We start from the raw sequence: 26,234 nt of genomic DNA, 5'->3' as shown, positions 1-26,234 counted from the left end.
TCATGGAGAAAGGGTGGTGGCTCTCAGAGTCCTCCTGGGACACGTGAGGACATCCTGCTCCCCTTGTTCCATCACCCTGCCCAACTGGTTCCCCTGCCTGCCACCCTCACGCTCTGGGAAGCTGGAAATCCCCAGGCGGTCCCTAGCAGACCTTTGACTCTTCTGTCACCCTAACTGTTTGCAGCTGACTTTCATAACAATGAGCTCAATTGGTCCTCAGGTCATTCCTTCCAGGGAGGTGTTGTTAGGCCCACTTTCTAGACGGAGAAATGAAAGCCCAAGGTGGTAATGACTTTGTCCAAGTTCCAGAACAATTAAGGTCAGAAGCAAAGACAGAAACCCAGCATCAACCCCAGAATTCATCAGCCCTGAGATCATTCAGGTGCCAGAGGGGAGGTAAGATCTCTCTTTAAACCCAGGAGGGGGAAAATGATGCAGACAGCAGCAAGGCTGGGCCCAGAGGGCAGACCCCAGGGGTACAGCCTGCTTTCCTCCCACCAGCTTTCGTCATTCCTTCCAGCCCAGCTTTTAGGGGTACCCTGAGAAACTGACCCCTGAGGCGAGCAGACGTGGGATGGGAGATGGAGCTGCTGGGGAGAATCAGGTGCAGTGACTGAGGCATGTGAGAATGCCTGCATTCAACCAACCAGTCTTTCTTGAGTGTCTACTATGCGCTGGGCCCTAAATTAGGTTTGTGTGGGGGGAACTCAGTGTGGGTCCAAGAGAGATGGGAAGGAGGAGTTGTGTCAGAGAGGAGGAGGTCTTCTCTGGGTTCCTATGACCTTGGACTTCTCCTTTCCTATCCCCTCTGCTCAGGCTCAGGTCCTCATCATTTCTCCAAACCATCAGGAGGGCCTTCTCACTGGGCCCTGTGCCTTTGGGTTCCTCCACACTGCAGCCAGAGCGGCTTTTCAGAGGTCCCACCTTAAACCCTTCATTCACAAATTGAATATCAAGATAAATAATGAGCCCTGGCCAGTATTCTCAGTGGTTAGAGCATCAGCCCACACACAACAGGGTCACAGGTTTGATTCCCGGTTAAGGGCAGGTTCAATCCCCGGCCCCAGTTGGGGTGGATGCAGGAGGCAACCAATCGATGTGTCTCTCTCACATCAATGTTTCTCTCTCTCTCCCTCCTGCCTACTCCCTTCTACTCTCCATAAAAGTCAATGGAAAAATATCCTGGGATGAGGATTTAAAAAATAATAATAATAACAAGTGCTGGCCGGTGTGGTTCAGTTGGTTGGGCATTATTCTGTGCACCGCGAGGTTGCCAGTTTGATTCCTGGTCAGGGCAGATGCCCAGGTTTCGGGCTCAATCCCCAGTCGGGGGCATGCAGGAGGCAGCTGATTGATGTCTGACTCTCACATCAATAGTTCTCTCTCTCTCTCTCTCCCTCTCCCTTCCTGTCTCTCTAAAGGATCAATAATAAAAAAAAGATAAATAACAATGGTACTGGATTATAACCCATTGGATCAAATAAGAATCCATGAGCCCATATTGATATGATATAAAGAAATTCATGAATAAGTAAAAAAGACAAAGGCGGAAAAAGCTCTTTCTTACAGTCAAATGCCAACTAATAACTATAGAATGAATGGAGGTAGAAAGTTAGTATTTGGCAAACATCATAGTAAATACTGACTCAGGCGCGAATTATCAGTGAAAGTTATGAAATAAAATGATCAATGAAAAGACATGCCCTCAGTCAAGTGATCAAAGTTAACGCTGTTAATAAATTGACATCATGTGCCTCCTAATAACAGTGCACCAAGAAGGACATAATATTACTCCTTTGGTATTTCCCCCCAAAATATACAATCTGCATCTAACTGTGTTCAAACTGAGCGACATTCTACAAAATCACTGGCCTATACTTTTCAGAAGTGTCAAGGTCCTAAAAGACAAAGACCGAGGAATCATCCAGATTGATAGAGAATAAAGAGATATGACAAGTAAATGCAATTCATGATCCCAGATTAGATCCTAGCCCAGGAAAGAAAATAGCTAAAAAAAGACATTTCTGGGACAAATGATGACATTTGAGTACAGACTGTGAATTAGATAGTAATATTATATCAATGTTAAAATGTCTGATTTTGATCATTCATCAATGGTTATGTAAGAGAATGCTATTGTTTTGAGGAAATACAGACTCAAGTCTTTAGTATTAAAAACAAAACAAAAGAGTGCCTGGCCAGTGTGGCCCAGTGGATTGAGCGTTGACCCATAAACCAAGAGTTCACTGGTTCAATTCCCAGTTCCTGGTCAGGGCACATGTTCAGGTTGTAGGCTCGGTCCCCAGTGTGGGGCCTACAGGAAGCAGCCGATCAATGATTCTCTCCATCATTTATGTTTCTGTCTCTTTCTTCCCCCCTTCCTCTCTGAAATCAATAAAAATACATTTCTTTAGAAAGAGCTAAAACTCTCAGAAGAAAGCATAGGGGAAAGTTTCATGACATCGGATTTGGCAATGCTTCTTGGATACGACACCAAAAGCATGGGTAACAAAAGTAAAAATAGATAAGTTGGATTATATCAAAAATAAAAACTTTTATGTGTCAAAAGACACAACAGAATGAAAAGGCAACCTACAGAAGAAAATATTTGTAACTGATATATCTGATAAGGGGCTTAAATCCAGTACAGTAAGTCCCCTCTTATTGTAAGTCACTATGACTTTAAGTTAAATGACATATAATGAAACCAATTGATATAATCAATGTAAATAAGAGTTAAGTTCCTACAGCCTGTCATCATGTTATAACAGAATACCACTGAATGAAATAACATTATTTGGGGACCTCCTGTATACATAAAGAACTCCTACAACTCAACAAATGAACAACTTGATCAAAAAATGGGCAGAGGACTCAAACAGACATTTCTCCAAAGAAGATATACAAATGGCCAATAAGCACATGAAAAGATGCTCAAGATCACCACACCCCATTAGAATGGCTACCACATCCCATCAAAATCCAAAAACAACCCCCCTCCCTCCCAAAAGCCACAAGTGTTGGCCAGGATAGGAGGAGGAATCCTTGTGCACTGTTGGTGGGAATGTAAAATGGCGCAGCCCCTATGGAAACACTATGGCAGTTTCTCAAAAAAATAAAATAGAATTACCATATTATCTAGCAATTCCACTTCTGGGAAATAATCAAAAGAACTGAAGGTAGGTTCTCAAAGAGATACTTGCACACCCATCTTTGTAGCAGTATTATTCACAATGGCTAAAAGGTAGAAGCAACCCAAGTGCCCACTGACAAATGGATAAACAAAACGTGGTATAAACATACAATGGAAGATTATTTAGCCTTAAAAAGGAAAGAAATTTAAAAAATTTTTAATTGATTTTAAAGAGGAAGGGAGAGGGAGGAAGAGATAGAAACATCAATGATGAGAAAGAATCATCGATTAGCTGCCTCCTGCAGGCCCCCCCACTGGGGATTGAGCCCGCAACCTGGGCATGTGCCCTGACCGGGAACTGAACCGTGACCTCCTGGTTCATAGGTTGACTTGCAAACACTGAGCCACGCTGGCCGGACAAAAAGGAAAAAAATTTTGACAGGTGGTATAACAGGAATGACCCTTGAGAATGCTAAGTGAAATAAGCCAGTCACACAAAAAAAGATGCTAAATGATTCCATTTATATGAAGTACCTGGAGGAGTCAAATGCATAAAGACAGGGAGTAGCAAGGTGGTTGCCAAGAGCTGGGGGAGGAGCAGGATGGGGAGCTGCTGTTTAACGGGTATGGAGTTTTAGTTTTGCAAGATGAAAAGAGTTCTGGAGATGGATGGCTATTCAACAACATGAGTGTACTGAACACTACTGACTTGTCCACTGAAAAAATGGCGAGGATGGTAAATTTTGATATGTACATGCTGCAACAATTAAAAACAAATAAACTAAAAAACAAAAACTTTCACTGATAGCCCATGGTTTTTAGGTAAATGTCAAAACCTTAACCAAGGTCTGCAACGCCCCCCTTCCTGACTAGTCTACCCACATTCCTCAGCTCACACCTTCAAAGGCTTTCCATCCCTCTGGGTAAAAGCCACCATCCTTACCGTGGCCTGCAAGGCACTGTGTGAACCGGCCGCCTGGACCCCTCACTGGCCTCGTCTCCCCCTCCTACCCCTGCTCACTCCACTCCAGCCTACTGGCCTCCTTGCTGGTCCTTATATGCCCGATCACATTCCTGCCTCAGGGGCTTTGCACTTCCTGCTCTCTCTGCCTCTAAGGCTTTCCCCCAGCCAGAGCTGCAGGTCCCCACACATGGCCCACTCCCTCCCTTTATTCAAGTTCCAATTCTCACTGAGGCTTTCCCAAGGTAACAACACAGCCCCACACGCATTTCCATACCCCTTCTCTGTTTCATTCTTTCCCCCTTAGCATTTATCTAAAATATTACATATTTTCCTTATTTATCTTGCTTGTTATCTCTCTCCCCAACTAGAACGTAAGCTATATGAAGGCAGAGATATGAGACTGGTAGAGTCACTATTGTATAATATTGCCTGGGGTATAGGTGTGTGTTAAAATCTGGTGAATGAATGAGTGTATAGATGAATAGATGAATGACGAGCTCTTCTTCCTCAGCTGTTAAGTTTGGCTCAAAAGTGATGCTTTTCCTTATGCAGGATCCCCCCTCCCTGCCCTCCCTGTCCCCGGCACAGACCTTCAGCCTGGTGGGCAGGCATTCTACAGCCCCCACCCGTTCACAGGTTGGCCTCCCCCAGTCACGGATCTGTTTCCCCAGTGCCTAGCACAGATCTGGACATGATATATTTACATGAATGTGTGAATGAATGAATGAGTACATATATGGACCTGGGCTGGGCTGGGCTGAGGTGGGCAGTTGTATATGCTGACTCCCCAGGGGATGTGAGGGGACCACGTACCTTCTCTCCAATCTCTGTCATGTCCCCACCAGGCAGCACCTCCAGGTCAGCTAGCAGGGCACAGGCCTCCAGGGTCCGCTGGTAGCGCTTGGGGTCCAGGGCTTGGCCAAAGAGCACATTTTCCTGAAGAGTGCAGTTCTGGATCCAGGCCTGCTGGGGCACATAGGCCACGGAGCCCTGGCCACAGGAGAACCCCACAGTTACCTGGGGGTTCGCCAAGCTTCCCTTCCCAGGAGTCCCTACCCCACTCACCTTCACATACACCTTGCCTTCCAGCTTCTCCATCTCTCCCAGAAGGGCAGACACCAGGGAAGACTTTCCACAGCCCACGGGCCCTACCACGGCCACCAGGGCCCCTTTTGGCACCTGGATGTCTACGCTGGGAGACAGGAGCCCAGTCAAAGACAAAGATCCGGTTTTTGATTCCCAACCTTCCACCTGGAGACCCAAACCCTTCCTTCTTCCAGACACCGCCCTGGCCATTGAGGCTCTTCCTGTTTTCCAGGACAAAGACTTGGGGGTAGGGTCGGGGGCAGGTTTTGCTATTTATTGATCTGAATTTTGGCCCCCTTTAGGCATCTAAGAAGGGATGGGAGAAGCTGGTACCTGTGCAGGGTTGGGGGCAGGTCCTGGGCCCAGGTGAAGGTGCCATTGTCTATAGTGACTGCATAGCCTGGGAGGGTCAAGGTTTGTAGGGTCAGGGGAGTGGGGCAAGGCAAGGGGGAGGTTGGGAGGGAGAGGTACGGGGAGCCCTGGGGAAGGGGCCAAGGGGAGAAGGCAGGGAAGCTTGGGGCATAGTGAAAGAGACAGGAAGTCCTGGGACAGGGGCACAGGGAGCCCCAGGGAAGGAAGGAGAGTGGGGGGGAGCCTGGGGAGGGATGAAGGACAGGAGAACAGAGAGAGGAGGGCAAAGGCAGGCATAGAGTTAAAGATATGAGAGGAAGAAGAAAGGGGGTCTCGAGAGAAAAGTTGAAAGCTTGGAACAAGGATTTTCTGGAGCAGGGCCGCTATAAGAGCAGCCCAGGCAGGGGTGTCTAGACCTGGGGTGATGGTATTTCTTTCCACACACTGGGGGTCAAGTTCATCTTGGCTCAGGAAATGCTGGATCCGTTTCAGAGACACGCTGGTCTGCAGGAGGGCGTGTGTCAGCCCCGGAAGCCATGCCTTTTCTATCCCCCTCCACTCCCTCTTACTCTTGCCTGGCCCCCAACTTCCTGGGCGTGGACAGGCCCCCCTGAAGGCCCAGACACTGGGGGCCCTCCTGTAACTGAGTCTTCCCTGGCTCCCACTGCCAAAGACAGAGTCCAGGTTGGTAAGAGGAGGTTGTCTCCAGAACTCAGCTTTCCAGGGACCCGACCTGACCTCCTCTGACCCCAAATGACCCCTGACTCTAATGACTTCATCCAACTTTGAACAATTCTTCATAATGTCGGATGGCCCCCTCCTGATTCCAGTAACTCTCCTTGATTATCCCCTGCACCTAAGTGACCCCAACAACCTGCCCTCACTCCAGCAGAATCCCCAGCCCCACTGGGGTTACCTGGGTCAGGCCGCTGATTATCTGGGGCAGCATGCTGAGGGGGTTCTTTAAGATATTGAACAGGGACACGGACACAAAGGCCTTCTCAGCATCCAGCACGTTGTCTGGGCCCACAGACACGTACACCCCGAGGGTGATGAGGGTCACCTGGAGAGCAGTGGGGGTGGGTGTCAGGGTAGGGTGTGCGGGGCCCAGAGGCCTGGGCTGCCCAGGTGGGAGGTGGGAGATGGGAGGCCAGCCCGGAAGGAGAGCCTCACCAGGAAGGGGGTGCAGATCCAGGTGAAGATGGATATGGCGTGGAGGTAGGCAGCCTGGCGCAGCAGCCGGAGCTCACTGTGTCGGATGCCCTCCACCTGCTGCAGGAAGCTGGGTTCCCAGGCATACAGCTTCAGCACCTTGATGCCACTCAGGATCTCGCTCATCAGCTTGATGCGCGAGTCCTTGAACTTCATTTGTTCTACCTGTGGAAAGAGTGGCAGTGGCGAGCTCCACTCCCCAACCCGGACCTCTGCCCAGGCCCTGGCCCAGGCTGCAGCCGGCAGGCCGCTCACCATTCCTCCTCCCTCCTCCCCGCGGGGCCTGTGCTGCACCTTAGCCTGGAAGGCCCAGCCCAGTCTCCCCTCTCCTCCCGACAAAATCCAGCTCCAGCCTCAATACCAGTAGCATGGTCCCTCCCAGGCAGCATTCTCTGTCCCCTCCCCTGGGACTCTAGGGCACATTGTACTTTCCTTTTGTCCCCAGCGAGATCCTGTCCCTAATCTAGGGCACAACCCCTATTTATTGAGTGCCTACTATGTGCCAGGCCACATGCTAGACGTGGGGCAGATAACGATGAACAACTCAAACAAGGCCCCAGCCTTCATGAAGCTGACAGTCTGATGGGGAGGCAGGTGGGAAGCAAACAATTACCTAAATAAATGCTTAATAAATTAGTATGCGTGCTCTGAAGGGAAACAACAGGATTCCGTCAGAGTCTGGGAAATCAGTTTATGTTGGGAGGTGGGAGAAGAGAAGGAGTTGGACAAGCAAGGAAGGGATAGTATGTAATGTGGCCCAGAGGTACGCAGAGCTCGGTGCTTTGGAGAAATGTAAGAAGGCCAGATTGGCTGAAATTTGGCCATATCGCAGGGGGTAAGGGCTTGCAAGGTGAGCAGGGACCTGGGAGGTGGTCCCAGGGACTTGGTCATTTATTCGATGTGCAGTGGGAAGCGACTGAAGACTTCAATACGTGTTTGCAAACAAAGGACTGGATGACTGGCTATTCACACTCAGCACAGTGTGGCAGGAGAAGCTCTCATCAGACCAGAAGATGCAGGTTCAAGTCCTAGCTCTGCCTGACGCTGCACTGCCATCATCTTTCTGGGCCTTGGCTCCTCAGCTGCAAAATTCGCTTTTTTTTTCTCTCTCTCTAAAACCCTGTCAGGGTTGTTGTGAGGATAGAGTGAGCTAAGGTTTGTGACAGTGGCTTGTAGCCATCCATAGTGAGTAAAAAAAATAACCGAGGGGCCCCAGGTTAGTGAATGCCCTTCCCCAGCACCGGGCCAGGTGCTCCAGGCAGCAGTACACCTGTTATAGGACCCACCTGTAAAGTACGCATCTTCATGGCCACAACTCCATTGATCGGGATCAGCAAGACCATGAGGGCGACGCCAGCCAGAATGGAGGGACCCAGTTTCTGAGGAGGCACAGGTGGATAGATAAGACAGATAACCAAAGTATATATGTAGACGGAACCCAACAGATAGAGGCTTATTGATCTGAAACACGGAGATGGACATACAGAGAGAGCCAAATTGACTTTCCACAGATGCAGTCAGCCATCAGATAATGACAACAGAAGGCACAGACAGGCAGACATAGAGGGATGTCCAGACACCCAGGAGGGAAAACACAGTCAGACAGTGACCGTCAGTCACACACCCCCTGCCTCCTAGTCCCTCTTTTCTCCCCTGGGATCTCTGAGAAGGATAATCATCCAGGTTGGAAAGACTTGGTTGCAGACACTAGCATCCTCCCAGTCCTGACCCCCACCCCAAATATCTAGGGAAGCTCTTGTGTCCATTAGGCAGCCCCTCCACTAACCCAGGTAACCCTCTCTCGCCCTTTCTCGTCGAGGTCAAGGTCAGAGGAAGGGAGCAGAAGTCGGGGTCTGAGAATCACCTGCCAGAGGAAGTAGATGGCCAGGATGATCTGCAGAGGTCCTGACCACAGCATGTTGAGGAAGGGGGCAACGTCCATGATGCGCTGGGCATCCACTGACATGAGGTTGACCATTTCTCCCACAGTGGACTCACGTTTGACTGAATTGGTGATGACCAGAGCCTGCAGGTAGACAGCAGGTGATGAGCTGCTCCCCAAACCAGGCTCTCCAGCCCCCCGTGCCCTGCTCCAGCTGACCTTCCTGTATATGACACCTATGATCCCCGTACGAAGCCTCAACCCCGTCACAAAGATGCAGTGGTAATACTGGTGCAAGATCAGAGTCTGCATCACGGAGCACACGAACATCAGCCCGGCCAGCAGGAAGCCCCACCAGGTGGGGGCCATGGGGTTTGAAATAAATCTGATCAGGATGCTGCAAGGACAGAAGAGAAGCATGAGGGCGGGGAGGGAGGGCTCCCCAGGCTGCTCCCTCTACTGCCCTCCCCTTTGCCCCTCACCTCCACTCTGTCCCCTGCTCTGAAACCTCTCAGGTGGGGGCTGCTGCCCACCCCCCAGACCCCGGGGGACTTAGCCCAGTGCTGCCTCAAGACCATGACCCTCCAGCCTTGCCCCCTTCTGCCTTCACCTCCTTTTCTATCCACTGTGGCTCCCACTGCCCCTTCCTTCTATCACTCTCATCACCAGCCTCACCTGCCTGCCTTTCTTGCCTGCTTGGACCACACGGCAGGAAGTAATGCCACATGTTCCTGGATTTGCCTTTCCTGTGCCTTCTCAGAGCCTACTGCGTTGACCATACAGACTCTTGCCCCTCAAATCCATCCTCTCCAACATCAGCCAGCCCCAGTGCCCCCTGGTGACCTTCTCCAGGGCCCTACCCACAGCCCTCTTCACTTCTCTAACCTTCTGACCCCTCCCCCTCTCTGCCCCTCTCAGCAGCTACTCACTTAACTCATCCACTGAGAACTCCCCACCAACCTCCGTCCATGTGGCCAAGACTCAACTCACCACCTTGCCCAGTGCCCAGCCCCCTCCTCCCACTGAGTTCATCATCTCCGCAAAAGGTCCATCGTCCTCCAGTCGCCCCGACAGAACTCAATCACCCTTGATGCTTCCCTCTCCCTGGCACACCACACCCCTCCCCCATCTCCAGAGTAGCTTCTGAAGCCTATCTCATTCCTGGCCTGGGCTCTCACCTCCCCTGGTTGGCCCACTTCCATCTGGCCACCGCCCTATATCCCCCACACTACTGGCTGGGAATCCTTCCAAATGCAAAGCAGATGCCCCTCCCTGGCCGCAAATCTTTCAAGGATCTCCCTCTCCCTTTGTTTTTTTTCTGCCCCTCCCTCTGCATTCCAGCACTTACAAACACCTGGAGTTCCTGAGTCATGCCGTCTCAGGTCTTTGCGACTTCCCCTCCTTCCTCACCTGGTTCACTAACCCTTGTTTGTCCTTCCAAGTTTGATAACCCCTCTGGCCTGCAAATGTCCCTTGCTCCTTCCCAAGCTGGCCTCTTCACCCCTCCTGGGGTTGTCCAGACACCTAGTACACCTCTGCCCGCATTGTGCTCTAATGGATTTACACACGGGTTTCTCCCATAAGACATGAAGACCAGAGCTCGTTTGATGTCTGCATCCCTAGCATCTCGCACCATTTCAGTACCCGGGGGCTCAATAAATATTCAGTGAATAAATGAGTGCATGAGTGGAGGGGCAAGGAGTTGGCGGCTCAGCTAGGCCGCACTCTCTCCCACCCCCTCATGTGAGAGCTTCTTCAAGTTCAAGCCGCTCCATGACGGATGAGAGAGCCTATCATCTGGAAAGAATGCTGCAGCTGGAGATCAGAGCCCTGCACTCAAATCCATCTTTATCAGCTGTGTGCCCTTGGCCAAGTCACTTTACTCTCGGAGTTTTTCCTTCCTCGGTTGTTATTTTTGTTTATTTTGCTAATCCTCCTCCGAGGATATTTTTCCATTGAATTGTAGAGAGAGTGGAAGGGAGGGGGAGAGACAGAAAGAGAAACACCGATGTGAGAGAGACACATTGATTGGTTGTCTCTTGCACCCAGGGGTGCTGGGGAGGAGCCTGCAACCGAGGTACATGCCCTTGACCAGGAATCAAACCCAGGACCCTTCAGTCTGGGGGACAGTGCTCTATCCGCTGAGAAAACCCGGCTAGGGCTGTGTGTGTGTGTGTTGTTTTTTTTTTAATTTAGTTTTTTTGCTTCCTCATTTGTAAAGTGGGAATAGGGATTTAAAGAATGTCAGGATTTAGAGAAGGTTAATGCATTCAACAGGGAGCCTGGCACACAGTGAGGTGGATGTGAATGGGGAAACTGAGGGGAGAGGCACTGCCACTGCCGAAGGGCACACAGAGAGTGGAGAGAGCCCCTCGGTTCCTGGGCTGGGGCTCTTTTCCCTGCGTGTTGTCCCGTCCTCCGGGCTCAGTCCTCAGGGACAGCCCGCCCACCATCCCCCTGCCCAGGGAAGGGCTGCGGCAAGAGGGAGGGTGGTAAGACCTGAGTAGCTGTGGGTTGACGAAGGAGAGCAGGTCCTGGATCAGCATGAAGCATGTGCTGATGATGAAGCCGGGGCCAAAGGTGACCAGCAGGGCCTGCAGGAAGGAGGGCTCCCGGGGCCTGGGCCGGCCCCCCAGCAGCTCCTCATCCTCATTGGAGACTGTTTTCCCAGATGCTGCGGCGGCCTTGTGTCTGGTCAGGGAGGAAGGAGCAGTGGGTAGGAATGGGCCCCATGAAGCCAAGTGCCTGGGATGAGTGGGGAGGAGAGGGGAGCTGCTTTCTTGACTTTCAGGACTGGGAGGGGGATGGGCAAGATGTCTGTCCAGGTAATTCCCCAGGACACTCTGTCCTCAGGTGCTAGAGGGGATATGAGTGGTACCCTAACTGCTACCTAAGGACGATAACCCAGCAATGGCCAGCCTCTGGCTTGCTGCTGCCACCCCAGGGAGGATGCTGAGAGGGAAGGGATGCATGGGCAGGGAAGGCTAGCGGCCTAGTCACCGGGGAGCTGAGCAGGGAGGGGGTAGAGGGCCAGAGAAGGAGTGACCACGCAGACTGGGGGGTCCATAGGGCTTCCCAGAGGCTCCCAGCCACGGAAGCCACAACATCGCTGACCAAGCTCAAGCCTGTGGCTCCTCCGACAGCCAGGTGGTAATCAGGGCTCTGACTGAACACGCACTGAAATCCTGGGGAAGGGGCCTGTCCCAGGGTCAGCAGTGGTAGGGAAGGAGGACTCAGAGCCCCAGCTCTTGGCTGGTCAAGAGGCCAGAGATGGGTTTCCCCTTGGGAAGCTGCCAATGGGAAGGCCTCTCAGCTGGAGGGCCATCTTCTCCAGGCCCTGCCCCTCCTGAGGGAAGTCCCTGGAATCTACCCTTCACTCGGGCCTGGTGGTGCAGTGGTGAGAACAGTGGGGCCAGACAATTGGGTGCGGATTCCAGCTCGGCAGGTCTGCCACCACCAACGAGGGGAAGGGACCTTGGGTGCTCCATTAAGCCTCTGTGTCCCCAGCTGTAACGAGGGGACAACAGAATGCCACAGCGTAGGGCTGCTGGAGATTGAGTTCCTCTCTGTGCTCAGGGCCATGCCTGGGGTAGAATCAGTGCTCCGAAAGTGGCAGCCATTCTCTGGCCTCAGCAGAGGAGGGGAGAGCTGGCCCACCCAGGCCTGAGTGTCCCACCTCAGGACCTCCTACCCCTGCTCTTCTCCCCACCCTCTCCCTGCCATCATCCCAGGTCCAGCAGCCTCCCCTCAGGAGACCAGGATGCTTGAAGGGGCCGGGTGGAGAGGTGTGGGGACTGGGAGGGCCTTACTGTGCTGCCTGCTTTTGCTGCTTCTTCCAAGCCTCCAGCAGTCTCTGCACCACCACCTCGGAGTGATTCTCCTTGTTCAGGGACCAGAGGTCCTGATCTTCCAGGGGGCGCCGGTAGCCAAGGATGGCCAGCCTGGGGCAGGCAGATGGACCCACATGAGGGCAGAGTTTAAGCCTGGAACTAGGACCAGGGTGTCCAGAAAGAAGGGGCTCCCTAGGGAGGTGTCTCCTTTATTGCCACAGTGAGCAGGCTGGAGGCCACTGCCTCCATCCCAAGTTCCTATCTCAGGCCCCTTCTCTCCCTCTTCCCCAGATGCGCCGTTGACCCCTGGGTCTGGTGATGAAGTGCATGCTGGCTGGGGCCCTCTTCAATGCAGCACTGTTAGCGAGCTGTCACTCAGGTCACAGACACAATTATCCTGCTCAAGCCACTCTAACGGGTGGCCAAGGAGATGACAGAAGAGCTTAGAGCTAATTAAGGGTTCCTTCTCCTGGGCCTGTCCTCGCCACCTGCCAGATGCAGGGCTGGCCTGTGGCCTGGAGCCTGGGCCTTTGCACTCAGCCTCCAGCCCAAACAAGCAGGCTTCCCCACCCTCTCCTGCCCCACGGAGGAGGGGGTCTGGGGTAGAGGGGCCAGCCAGGCCCAGCTCCGCAGGCCCCTGAACTTCCAGCCTGCTCCCCTTCCTCCCTCTTACCCCCTATCTCCTGGACCCCACCCCCTGGCCCAGCCTAGAGGAAGAACCAACTCACTTTGTGAACCACCAGAAAGACAGGCGGGAGAGGAAGCCAGCGTCCATCTCTGGGCAGGGGTTCTAGACGGTGAGAGTGGAATGGGGGAAATCAGGAGTGCCTGCCACCCTCTCACGGCAGAGTAGAGGAAGGAGGCCCCCTCGCCCTCCAGCTCCAAGCCCAGGTGGCACGTGTGGAGATGACCTGGGCATGGAAGGGACTGGAAGTGCTGGGAAGAGCTGGCTGAGGGCCGGGCGTGGAAGCTCCACTCCCACCCAGCCTCCGTGGGAAAACTCACAGGGTCGACGTTCTTTGGGGAGAAAAACGGTGGCTTCTCCCTGAAGCAGGACAGGATGAGGGCAAAGAATACCAGGGCGAAGTAGATGTAGAAGGTAGTGAAGCGGAAGGGGTCCAAGATCTTGCCCTGGGGGGACAACAGGGAGGAGCATCAGAACACCAGGCTCCTCTGAGGCAGAGGGGCGGGGGTTCATGAGGGGACCCCTGTTCAGTGAGGACTTGCCCTACCTCAGGCGTTGTGCCAAGCACCTCACCTGCCTCACCTTGTCCAACCTTCCTTGTCTCCCCTACAAGGTAGGAAGTCTTTGACACCTACTTTGCAACTGAGGAAATGAAGCTCCAAAAGGCTAAAGAAGTTGCCCAAGATCACACGGAGAATAAGGGGATTATTCCACGCCTGTGCTGATGAATATACTTGACAGCCTCCCCTTGAGATGGAGAAATGGGGAGATGCTAGATTGCCTCCCAGGGTTCCTACCACCTACCATCAGCCCCACCGCAGATCAAGAGGAAGGCCAGGAACGGAGGAAGGTGGGAAGAAAGGGGAGAACAAGACCATGGGACTCCCAGGTGAGCCGGAACTCTCCAAGCCTGTGTGTCATCTCACAGAAACTGGCCCTGGAGGCTACAGACAGCCCCCTGCACCCCCATGAATATCCACCAATGGCCCCATTCCCCTGAGTTACACTGATCCTCAGCCTGGCCCCCCTTCCCCGTTCTGCTTCCCAGCAGAGATACAGCAAGTAGAGAACAACACAAAAAAGGACTGAACCCCAGAGGAAGTCCTGGGAGCCAGGGAGGGGCAGAGGGGAGGAGCTTGGGACCAGCAGTGACCTTGACCCTGAGTTCACCTCCTAGACAGGTCTGGATCGGCAGGTGCCCCTCTTTCTCCTTACCTCTACCATGGCTGAAAGGATCTTGGAGCGGAAGGGGATGATAGCGCAGACCACACACAGGAACCAGAAGATGATGAGGACCCCCGAGGACTGTACCCCCTGCAGCCGCTCGTACTGGATCAGCAGGGTGGCCAGCAGCTGTGCGGGGAGGGCAGGGGAAGCGGGGCTAGAGCACACACATCTGGACTTGTCTCCCTTCCTCCCCCTCCCATGGTCAGATGTCTGTGGGGTCACCCCCATCCTCTTCCCACTACTAAGGTGCCCAGGTTCTCCTCAGAGCCCATGGTTCCCCTACCACAATCCCATAACCCACTGGAGACCCTCCCCAACTCAGCTTTCAGGGTCCCCCACTGACCATGGTGACCCCCACCACCAAGGGGGTAACAAAGAAGACGGGGGCGGGGGCCCAGCCGTGGACCAGGCCATGGAAGGAGTAGAAGAGGTCAGCCCAGGAGACGCACCACAGCAGGACACCCAAGACCTACAGAGAGGGTACAAGTTGGTGTGAACATGCCCAGAGGTGGGGACAATCACTTCTGGCTCCTGAAGCTACTGGCCCTGCCTGGGCCTGGCCCTGGAGGCTGGGATGGCCCTGAGGGCTAGAAGCTTCTCAAGGGTGGGAGAGCCCTGACGGAAAATTTGCTTGCACCTCCCCAAGCATGGACTGTATCAGTTGGCTGCAGACTCGCTTGGCAAGCTGCCATGGCCCCAGCAGCTGGTGGTGAGGCTGGGAAATCCTGTCTAGCTGCTGAGGGTGGGGGAAGGGACTCATTCAAAAAAGAACCCCCCTCCCGGGGCCCCAGCCCCACCCGCAGGAGAGCCCTGAGCCCCTGACCGTCTTGAGCCTGGAGAGGTGGGAGAGGACGATGTAGCCTTGGTGGTGGTACCGCAGGTAGAACAGGTAGCAGGGCAGGGCGGCCCACAGGTAGATGCAAGGGACCCAGGCCAGCAGGGAGTTCTGGAAGCAGGGAGTGAGGTCCGGGGTGTCTGTGTGCAAGGACAGATTGGCGTCCTGGGGGCAGAGGGAACAATTCAGTGCTCTGACCGCCTTCTGCAGCATTGGGCTCTCCCTCTAGGGTGGTGGCTGGGCCAAAGAGACACTCCATGTGCACCGGGTCAGAAGGGGTGTGAAGATGAGAGAGTAGTGTGCAAACAAGCACGTGTTGTCCCGAGTGTGAGCTCTCCTAGGCCAGTGGTCGGCAAACTCATTAGTCAACAGAGCCAAATATCAACAGTACAACGATTGAAATTTCTTTTGAGAGCCAAATTTTTTAAACTGAAACTTCTTCTAACGCCACTTCTTCAAAATAGACTCGCCCAGGCCGTGGTATTTTGTGGAAGAGCCACACTCAAGGGGCCAAAGAGCCGCATGTGGCTCGCGAGCCGCAGTTTGCCGACCACGGTAGGTCCTGGTGGCCCCATTTCCTCATCTTCTCTCTCAACTGCGGTATAATTTAAGTACAAGAAACTGCACCCATTTAAAGTACATGATCCAATGGGTGTGACAGGTGTACACAACTGCCAAACCCCCGCCACAATAAAGACGGAGATTTCCATCATTCCACAAGCTCCCTGTGCCCTTTTACAGCCCGTCCCACTGGCAACCACTGACCTGCTCGCTGTCATTCTAGAGTTCTACTCGTTTTCAAATTCATTTTTTATTTTATCAGAACAATATATGCCCACGGTGGAAGAGCCCACTTTCTCTCTAAGCCTCTCCCAAGAAGGGCCGGAGAGCTTTCATGCCTCTCCTTTAAAATGAGGGAGGCTATCCCCCACCCCACGCACCTCCCTGGGTGGGTGTAAGCTGAAAGGAGCAACAGGATACGGAGAGAGCTTTGTAAATGACCAGGCCTAGGGTGACCAACCATCTTGGTTTGCGCAGGAGTGTCCCGGTTCTAGCACCAAAAGCCCGGTGTCCTGGGGAACCAGTGAGTCCAGACAAGACACCCCCCTCTTGTCTTGGACTCTAACTCCACCTAAGAATTTTTTTGAAAGAGATGGAAGAATACACGCAAACGCGTATTTTACTGAGATTGTCTCCTCCAAGACCATCAATCAACTCATCTTTTTTTCCTTTTTTTGCAAAGAATTAGATGTTCTTTACAGAAAGCTCAGAAAATATAAACAATTTTTTTTTAAAAAAACCACTCACATAAAGAAAAAAAATAAAACAAAAAGTAATGAAACAACCTATAATTTCATCTACCTAGAGACAACTGTTAACAACTGTTAACCCCCTACCTTCTAATTGAAAATTGACATAATCATCATTTTTATTTTTGTCAAAGTTATACATGCACATAATTTAAAAAGTCAAACTGTGAAAAAGAAAATGGTACCTTACCTCATCACTCCCCCTTTAGTTCCTTTACCCGGGGTAAATACGTTGAAACGGGCTAACTTTCTTCTGGCATCTACTTCCGTAGTCTAAACAATTTGCTTTGACCATTATTATCTGATTTACAATTATTTGATAATCACTATTTGCTTTCGCTTTGGAAGGTGAGGCTGTCCTAGTCTCTTGAGCGTCCTCACCCTTCCAGTGTAGAAACATCACAGAACTTCTGTTAAATAAATATTCAAAGTTTACACTTTCTGACCATGTATATGTTGTTCATTGCAAAGTTCAATACAACTGGCTGTACCTCTTTCGAGTGGTGTGACCTTGGGGTTGAGTGGGAGTAAGGACACCCCGTCTTCATTACTGCCTAGTGGTCTGTTGTGTGAATGGACCCACGTATGTACGCATTCTACTGTCATCTCAGCAAGCCCATTAGGCCCAGCCACTTAGATGCCCTCAGGGAGCCTGTCCAGAGCCACCCCTAACTCAGACTGCTAGATCTCCAAGCCTGCAGTGCATGTCCCATCTCTCTAGGCCCAACCTGAGCCTCACCTCCTACAGGAAGCCTTTCTGGGGCACCCCAGCCTCCAGAGGGGTTTTTCTTTGCTTCCTCCTGCCTGGCCTTGGCAGCCAGGTAAAGGTCCCTTATGTTTCAGTGGCACTTATGTGGTCATTAACTGCCTGGTTGATTCAGAACAACTTCCGGAAGTAGAGAGGAGGAACAGTATTAGGCCCAGCTCGCAAAAGAGAAAAGCAGGCTTCCCCTACTCTGGTAACAGGAGCAAGGACACCAAGCCTTGTGATGCCAAACTGGGGTTTCTCCCAGGCCACGCCCCCTGCGCCTCTGAACACATCCTCTCTCCTATAGAAATGTGAGCCCTTGAGGACAGACATTAGGCCCTATTCCCTGGCCCACATCCTCCAACTTCCAGCACAGGGCCAGATATGCAGGAGGCGTCCAGAAATGGTCTACACATTGATTGACAAGGGAACCCGAGTTCAAGGGCATGACAGGAAATCCCTGCTTAGGTGTGAAAGTCAGTGGCTCTTTGAGGCAGGCAGGGAGTGACCACAGGAAGAACCAGAACCTGATGCAGAGGATCCCGTGAGGATTGTCACTTTTGGACCATGAAACCATGGGCGAGCTCCTTCATCTCCCTGAACGTCAGTCTCCATGTGTGAGTCACCACGGGAGTGATGACAGCATCCTGGGCAGCTCCCCACAGCACAGCCTCTTGACTCAAACAGGGCAACGCTTAGGAAAGCAGGCGATGGAGCAAGAGGCTGTGGGGACTTCGTTTCGATTGCACAGACAACCTGCATTGTGACAGCAATCAAGAGATGTTGGGGGCGTGAGAGCTCAGTGGCTGCTTTGACCCTCCGGGAGGTCCAGCCTGGGCTCCATTCCTTCAGATAAGCATGTCTCAACTGGGCAGAGTCCTCTCCAGAAGGCAGCGGGTACCCATCCGGGCCTATGTCCTCAGAACTAGGACGTCGATGGATGTGTTCCGCGCAACAAGTCCAGAACTGAATTCCCGCCCATCCCCTCCTCTCCAGCCTGCCCACCTCAATGGAGGGTAACGCTTTCCTTCTCCAAGCCAGATCCTTGGAGTCATCCTTAATTCTTCTCTTTCTGTCACACCCCACATTCAACCCTTCAGCAAATCCTGATCAGGATGAACTAGATGAGAGTGCTGTAGTCGACTGTTCTTATCTATAAAAAGGCAACTTCATCTGGGTCTCCTTGATGTATCCAGAATCCTACTGATTCTCTCCGTCCACTCTCCCACCTGCCATAGCCCCCGCTCTGGGCTCCTGTTCCCACCCCTGCCACTTGCCCGGCAGTCTTTTCTAGCACAGCAGCTAGAGGCAGCGCTTTATGAAATCTAAGCTAGGCGACACTACCAAGGTATTACTCTGGTTCTACGCCACCAAGGACTCCCCACGTCACTCAGAGTAAAAGTCAAAGTCCACATGTGACCCTCATTACCTGCCTCTCTTACCTTTTTGTTTAAATATATTTTTATTGATTTCAGAGAGGAAGGGAGGAGAGAGAAACATCAATGATGAGAGAGAATCATTGATCAGTTGCCTCCTGCACGCCCCCTACTGGGGATCGAGCCTGCCCTTGACTGGAATCGAACCTGGGACCCTTCAATCCATGAGCTGACACTCTACCCACTGAGCCAAATGGGCTAGGGCTGTTGTTGTTCTTAACACTCACCTGAGGATATTTTTTTCATTGATTTTTAGAGAGAATGGGAGGGGGGAGGAACTGGGGGAAAAAGAGAGAGAAAAAAACATCTATGTGAGAGATACATTGATTGGTTGTCTCCTGCACATGCCCCAACCAGGGCTGGGAATCAAACCTGCAACCCAGGTACATGCCCTTGACCGGGAATTGAATCAGAACTTTCGGTGCACGGGCCAACATTCTAACCACTGAGCAGCCAGGGCTCTCCCACCTCTTTGACCTTATCTCCCTCACCCACTCCACAGCTGTCACCCACACAGTTCCCACAGCAACAACAGCTTCCTTAATAATGCGATTAAACAGCTGATGGATCTTACTAGTACAAGGGCCCCTGCCTGGGCACTGAGGCTGAAATCCCTGTAGACCCCAGCCGGGGACAGGTGGGACTGAGGACCCTAGAGCCCTTTGAGCCAGCTGGCCACACTCTGTCAGGGACTTCCCAGCCACCACCCCCACCCCAGACTTGCTGACAGCCTCTATCATCAGAAGAGTAATTACTTCCTTAATCCTGTGGGGTGGGGAGAAGTGGGATCAACTGACAAGTTCCTGTATCTCAGCAGAAATGGGGGTGCAGAAAGGGCTCTGATCCCCATTCACATTCAGGGACCTCCTGGGGCTAAAACAGCGGCCTCTGTAAGGGCCTGGGTGGGGGGCAAAGCCTGGCTGTGCGTGGGGCGGGGGCGGGGGGGGCGGGGGGTCTCTATGGCTCACAGGCCCAGCTGGCCTGGCCACTTCTGAAAGGAACTGTGCCAGCCCACAGCAACTTTGGTCATTTGAGAACCAGTGTGTTCCAGGATTATCACTTAATGTTCACAACACGGAGACCCTCGGCTGGAAAGTGACCGGCCCCAGCTCCCATGGTCTGACACTGGGGCAGGAACCCGGGCAGTCTAGCTCCAGAGTCCCCACCCCGAACCCCGGGTTCTAGAGTCCTTCCTCTGTACCCTGTAAGACTCCAGCATGACATCCCGCCTCGGGGATAGGACACGTGTCCAGATCACCTGAAACATGAAAAATCTCCTTTCAGCCCTGCAGCCACCCCCACCCCAATCACCTCCTTGCTTACAGAGCTGAGGGGAAGGGGCTGCATGGAAGTAAGAGACTAGCTGGTTCTGGGAGCCGCTGCACCAGAAACCTGAATATCCGGTTAGGAGGAGAAAGCCAATCGAAAGTTAAGCCTCAATTATCCCTCTCCCCCTGCACCGCCCCCAGCTAGAGCTAGCCCCAGGTGGGGGAGGGGACAGGCCCAGCCACCCCGCAGTGGCGCACCCAAGTCTCAACCCTCCCCCGGGATCCAGCTCCACCTGCGGCCCCGGTTCAGCCCCACCAGGGTGGGGTGGACAGAGCCCAGGCTCCTGCCTCCCGGGTGGGTCAGCACCAGTCCCCGCCGGGACCACCCTCCCTGGGGGCTGGCCTGGTGCCCTGAGAGCATTTCTCTGTCTGGGGGCCAGCAGACGGCCTTGGCACAGTTCCCTCCCAAATGCTACTTCCCTGACTCATTTCCTTCCCTAAGTGAGGGAGCAGCAGGTTGGGAGGAAGCCAGCCTAGGGACACAGGGACCAAATCCTCCCACCAGGAGCCAGGAACTCAGAATTTAAAGCCATCCAACCCCAACTTCACCATCCCCAGCTGGGATGGAGGCAGGAGATTCTAGGGGCCCTGGAATATGGGGAGACTGGTTCCTGAGGGAGGAGCTTTGGTGCCCACCTGCCTACCTTAGGGGCCCTGCCAATGCCATTTTCCCACAGCTTCGCATGCCACTGTCTTTATTTGAGAGTCAAAGTACACTGGAATCAGTCTCGCCCATTACTCATAAGTTCCGGCAGCCGCCTACTCGGCGAGGAAGCAACCCAGGAGGAAAAGCTTGGGGAGACAGTGATACCCAGGAGCCTGAAAGTTTGGAGGGCACAAATCATCCACCTTCTCCCTCCCCCAAGCCTGAGGCTCAGACTCCCAGAACCGGCACTGGGCAACTAGACCTGAAGGGGGCCCCAGAGCCCACCTCAATTCAGCTGGAGCCCAGAGACAGTGATTTGCCCAGTCACCCAACTAGTGAGTGACAAATGGGACTAGTTGGAACAGAGCAGGAGACACAGGGAGCTGAGCCTCCAAGGGACAAGGGCTTTGCCACTCCCAGGGGTGGGTAAACAGTCAAGGGGACAGTGAACGTGCTGGCCCCTGACCAGTGAGAGACCCAGAGGCCTCTACCAAGAGCTGCTACTAGGTAAACTCCATGTCTGAAGTGGGGCGAGTGCCAGGAAAAGAGAGGTCTGGACATCTCAGAGGAAGGACCAGCCAACCTCTCATTGGCCACATCTTCCCTCTTTCTAGTTGGAATTTCAGGGTGAGACCCCAACTCCTTCTTTGACTTGAATCTTCTCTCTGCCATCCCCACGAGTGGTCACAATCATGCGCTTGCATACCCCCAGTGATGGGGGAGCTCACTGCTCATCACGCAAACATTGCCATCTTTGGACAGCTCTCACGCCAGGACCTTCAGATTACTGCGCAGCCATCACCAGCCTCCCAGGGGCTTTCTGGGCCATCAGATCAAGGCTGATTCTGCAAATAGGTCAAGACCTCCTGAGGGTAAACAGCCCGGCCCTTCTCCATGCACTGACTTCACACCCTGGCTGCTGCTCAGAGCAGAGAGTAACCCTCCAGGCAGGGGACAGTAGGGTGCAGCAAAGGAACATCCTCACCTCCTTTGTTCTATGGCATCTCTGTCTTCATGAGCCTTGGGCAATTTGGTCATAATTTATTCTTTTAGAATTTTATTCTATATAAATTCCCAAGGCACACTCAGAGATCTGAGTTGGTAATCTGCCCCAGAGTAGGTAGAGATGAGAGAGAGATTTAAAAAAGATAAACCATTCACCCAGTACATGGTGTGTGGGCACACAGGTGTGGGTCCCCTTGAGTCTGCTACCCTCAGATTCATCTGGGGCTGAAATGGATGGATTTGGCCCCCAAATCCCCAGCAAAGAGCTGAAAAGGGAGTCCCTGGCCCACGGACCCTGCCGGCCCCTTTCTTGTAGGTCTTGCCAGCTCTAACACTCCCTTCTAACTTCATTTCTCTTTCTCATCACTCTTCTTCCCAGGAATGCCATGACCTGCCACCCATAGAGAGTTTTTTCATTCTCAGTATCATTTCACATTCCCTATCTCATTTGATCTCCACAAGGGATGGTTAGGAGATGGGTTATTTTGAAATTTCCCAGGTGGGAAAACAGGCTGTGAGGCTAAGCTGGTGAAAAGACTTGGTAGAGGAAACGAGTGGCTCAGAGGGGCCTGAACCATGCCTACGCTCGCCCCCACATTTCCACTCCTGCCTCAGGAACTTCCTGGGTGCCCTGAACTACTTCACACAAGGTAGCTCACCCACCAGCCCCTAAGAGAAAAGATTCGGGTGCAGATGTACCTGCATAATATGAAATGCAAGTTAGCGCACCACAAATGAGTAGCCCAGGGTTCCAGGCTTTTTGGGTAACTGAGCCAGAGCTGAGGCCATAGCTCCAGCCTTCCCTGGCCTCAGAGCCTCCCTTGTCTCAGTTGTGCAAACCTTCGGAGGATGAGCTGGGAACCTTCCTGCTTTCTCCCTGCCCCACCCTCAGTCGCCAGCCACATTGGGTGCAGCTGGGAACAGCTTTCAGGAGCCAAGCAAATCATTGGGATGGAGGGTGTATAGAGACTGCGGTGAGGAAGAATCACTTCCCGTGTCTTTTGAGGTATCTGAGCAGACACCCCACATAGATGACATCCCTCAGACCTAATATACACTGAGTGGCCAGATTATTATGATCTCTGAACACATAATAATCTTGCCACTCAGTGTGTGTGTGTGTGTGTGTGTGTGTGTATGTGTGTGTGTGTGTGTGTGTGTGTGTGTGTGTGTGTATATATATATATATATATATATATATATATATATATATTAGAGGCCTGGTGCATGAATTTGTGCATGGGTGGGGTCCGGCCAGCCTGGCCAGGGGGAGTTGGCCGGCCTGCCAACTGGTCCAACTCCTGGTCAAGGGGACAATTTGCATATTAGCCTTTTATTATATAGGATATACACTGAGTGGCCAGATTATTATGCGTTCAGAGATCATAATAATATGGCCACTCAGTGTAGATGTGGTGACTCCCATGAACCCTGAGGTCCTCAGAGCAGATACATACAGCTCACGAGTCACAAGAAGTTCAGGGACAGCCAAAACCGGTGTGGCTTCGTGGATAGAGCGTCGGCCTGCGGACTGAAGGGTCCCGGGTTCGATTCCGGTCAAGGGCATGTACCTTGGTTGCGGGCACATCCCCAGTGGGGGGTGTGCAGGAGGCAACTGATCGATGTTTCTCTCTCATCGATGTTTCTAGCTCTCTATCCCTCTCCCTTCCTCTCTGTAAAATATCAATAAAATATATTAAAAAAAAAAAAAAAGAAGTTCAGGGACAAGGAGGCCCAGAAGCCCAAAGGAGCACAGACAGACAATGGCAAAGTGGAGACCACATCCCAGGGGTCCTGCTTCCCAGACCGGCACCCTGCAACTGATGGTTGTGTGACCCTGACAAGTCCATTCCCTCCCTGGCACCCAGTTTCCCCAGCTCTGCAATGAGAGGATGGGCTAGCTGCTCCACACCCCCACGCTCTGATTCTTGAGTTCTCCAATATCATGGAAGGGTAGAGTCTAAGGATCTCTAAGCTTGGAACAAGAAGGGAATCCTGAGTATCCCAGCTCCAAGTTCCTCAAAGCTTGTCTCTGTACAGTCCTAAGCTCTCAGGGTCACTGTTCACCCAGGAACAGGGGGCCCTTGCACTTGAGGCATGGACACATCTGCCCCCTTGATTTGCAAGCCCTCTGCTTGGTCACCCAGACATCACGACCATGCCACAGCCACCTGTGCCAGGCTCAGGTGGGCAGAGAAAGGACATACAGTTTGCCCTTGAATAACGCGGGTTTTGAACTTCCTGGGTCCACTTAGATACAGAATATTTTCAGTTGCTCCACTCAGTTCAATTGGGAGGTGCAGTTCAAACCCACATTGTTTAAGGGTTAACTAGGGGTTGGGAATTCAGGTACTGCATTCGGAAGGCCGACTTCAGTTATGCACAGATTTCAACTGCATGGGTGGTCAGCATACCTAACCACTGCACTGTTCAAGGGTCAGCTGGATACTCATGAGCCAAAGGTGCAACCATCAGACTCTGGTGATGAGTGCCCATTCCAGGCTGAGTGACAGATGGTGTTCATGTGGGGTGGGTGGGCAAGAAGGGCAGCTCCAGAAAAGCCACATCATCTCTGGTTAACCCTTTAGTGACCCAGAGAGAAAGAGACATTCCCCAAAGATACTTTTTTTTACAGGTGCTCCATTGCCCCCCAAGTTTCAAAAATCCATGTAACCCCCACAGCCCATTCCACACTCAGCCCATAGTGGGGTTCCTGCCTGTATATACACACTTATGTACACACACATACACACACACACACCCACACCCAGGTAACACACACAAATACACACCCATGGTAACACACACTGGGCACACACACACACACACTAGGCATATATGTACAAATACTTGACATGGGAAAGGGTTTAGAGACTGAGGTCCAGAGGCCCGGGATTTGGGACCAGCCTATGCTGGGCATTGCCTGGATGACCACACACAAGCCCTTTAAATCTGAGCCCATCTGTACAATGGAGACACAGTACCACGTGCCTCCCAGGGCTGCAGTGAAGGTCAAGGGAGCTGCCCTCAGTGGGTTGGGAGCTGCAGGAAAGCTCAGGGGCTGACAGTGCATGCACCCGAGCTCCTGGGGACCTGGAAAGCACCCTGACGGCTTAGAAAGGGGTTTGGTGTATCAGTCAAAAGGCCTCTTTTCTAGTCCAGCGCTGTGCTCCTCCAACGAGGTGACTTAGGCAAGTCCCTGCCTCTCGCTGGGCCTCCCTTCCCCTCTGTAGGCGGAGGTCGCCCAGGTCATCCTGGGACCTGTAAGGGCCTGCCTCCAGAGAGAGGGGGCTTCTCCCTCCCCAGCCCAGGGCAGAGGGCCACCTGCTCTCCAGCTGCTCTTGCCCCCAGAAAAGAAGGTGGCAGGAACCCTTTACAAGAAGGGCAGAGTCCAGTGGAGCCAACCGTCCCAAATACCTGGTTGAACAACAACCCTGGATGCCCTGGGCCACGGGGCAGGTGTAGGAGTGCTTAACCGCCCTGGGACGGGGCCATCAGGCCCGTAGTTAATGGGGAAATGCCCCTCCTGCACCCTGCGGTCAGCCCCAGGCAAGGCGGCAAGTGGGGGCACCTTCCGATTCCGAACGCCACCCTCTGCGCCCCAGGAGCCTAGCGCCCCGCGGCCCCAGCTCCTCCACGCGGCGGGGGAGGGCAGGGCAGGCACGTCCCGGGTTCCCCGAGGGACCGGCTCTGAGCGGCGCGGTCAGACACCCTCCCGGCGTCGCTCGGCCCCCTCCCCAGTGCGGTCTCTGAGGCTCGCCGGGGCGCGCTCTCGGACCCGAGACACCTCCTTACCCAGAACTTGGAGCCGAACTCCCCGGAGCCGCACAGGGCGTCCATGGGGCCGAGGCGCGCGGCGAGGAAGGCGAGCGCGGTCCCGACCCAGCCTGGGACGCCGCCGGCGCCAGAGCCTCCTCCGCCCCGCGCTCCGCCCCAGTCCGCCCCGCCGAGCCCTACCCCCAGGCCCTTTGGGTCTAATTCTGGTATCTCCGCGATTGTAACAGAGCTTCGCCAAGGCTGCAGCTCTGGGAGGGACGTTGGGACAGCGGTGGTGGTGGGGGGGGTGGGGAGTCATTGACACAGTGACAGCCCCCGAGTGTCCATCGGGCCGCGTGGGAGAGATGCCGCTTCAGGTACTGAGGCTGATGGGTCCGAACAGAGGGACTCCCGCCCGCTCCCACCCCGCACAACACTGTGGGGCCTGGTGAGTCATCGAGACCCAAGAGGGACCTAGCAAGACTCTCTCTGGGAATAGATCCTTGAAAAGGTCACGGTCATCTCTGGAGCTCAGTCTCCTTATCTGTAAAATGGGTAGAGCTTGTCTTCCCAGACAATCCAGAAGGCTACCCCTCCCCACAAGTTTCCGGAGAACCAGCAGACACCCACGCCTAATGTGCACAGGAGAGGGGCAGGGGTTCTAGCATCATCCAGGCAGCGGCTTCCGAAGATTCCCTTACATTGCTGCCTTCCGAGGTCCTGGCTCCCTGATCTTGTGGGTGTCGCCTTAGTGTTACTCTGTGCTTCCACTTTCAGTTTGTAAAACAGGGGTAATCACA

General features: G+C 53.3%; 1 protein-coding gene across 2 annotated transcripts in view; it reads right to left on the bottom strand.

Annotated features, from left to right (window-relative positions):
- ABCC3 (ATP binding cassette subfamily C member 3) overlaps nt 1-25,556 on the bottom strand; it is a gene marked incomplete at its 5' end in the record, with an annotated part of 39,212 nt that extends 13,656 nt beyond the window's left edge. Inside the window, 17 exons of one of the 2 annotated variants that reach the window (XM_080682490.1) lie at nt 4,911-5,087; nt 5,163-5,289; nt 5,517-5,583; nt 5,951-6,038; nt 6,451-6,597; nt 6,708-6,911; nt 8,033-8,125; nt 8,611-8,772; nt 8,848-9,025; nt 11,128-11,319; nt 12,438-12,569; nt 13,187-13,248; nt 13,464-13,589; nt 14,359-14,496; nt 14,714-14,839; nt 15,194-15,370; nt 25,474-25,556. In XM_080682490.1, the coding sequence (XP_080538616.1) occupies nt 4,911-5,087; nt 5,163-5,289; nt 5,517-5,583; nt 5,951-6,038; nt 6,451-6,597; nt 6,708-6,911; nt 8,033-8,125; nt 8,611-8,772; nt 8,848-9,025; nt 11,128-11,319; nt 12,438-12,569; nt 13,187-13,248; nt 13,464-13,589; nt 14,359-14,496; nt 14,714-14,839; nt 15,194-15,370; nt 25,474-25,518 (2,241 nt within the window). The remainder of the gene's footprint in view (nt 1-4,910; nt 5,088-5,162; nt 5,290-5,516; nt 5,584-5,950; nt 6,039-6,450; nt 6,598-6,707; nt 6,912-8,032; nt 8,126-8,610; nt 8,773-8,847; nt 9,026-11,127; nt 11,320-12,437; nt 12,570-13,186; nt 13,249-13,463; nt 13,590-14,358; nt 14,497-14,713; nt 14,840-15,193; nt 15,371-25,473) is intronic. The other variant, XM_080682489.1, reaches the window with a different exon arrangement.
- Between the last annotated feature and the right edge of the window lie 678 nt (nt 25,557-26,234).

The sequence above is a fragment of the Plecotus auritus genome, assembly GCF_963455305.1.
Source record: "Plecotus auritus genome assembly, chromosome: 7".
Classification (NCBI taxonomy): domain Eukaryota; kingdom Metazoa; phylum Chordata; class Mammalia; order Chiroptera; family Vespertilionidae; genus Plecotus; species Plecotus auritus.
The sequence above is the reverse complement of the archived record's forward strand: the minus strand, read 5'-3'. Positions and strand labels throughout refer to the sequence as shown.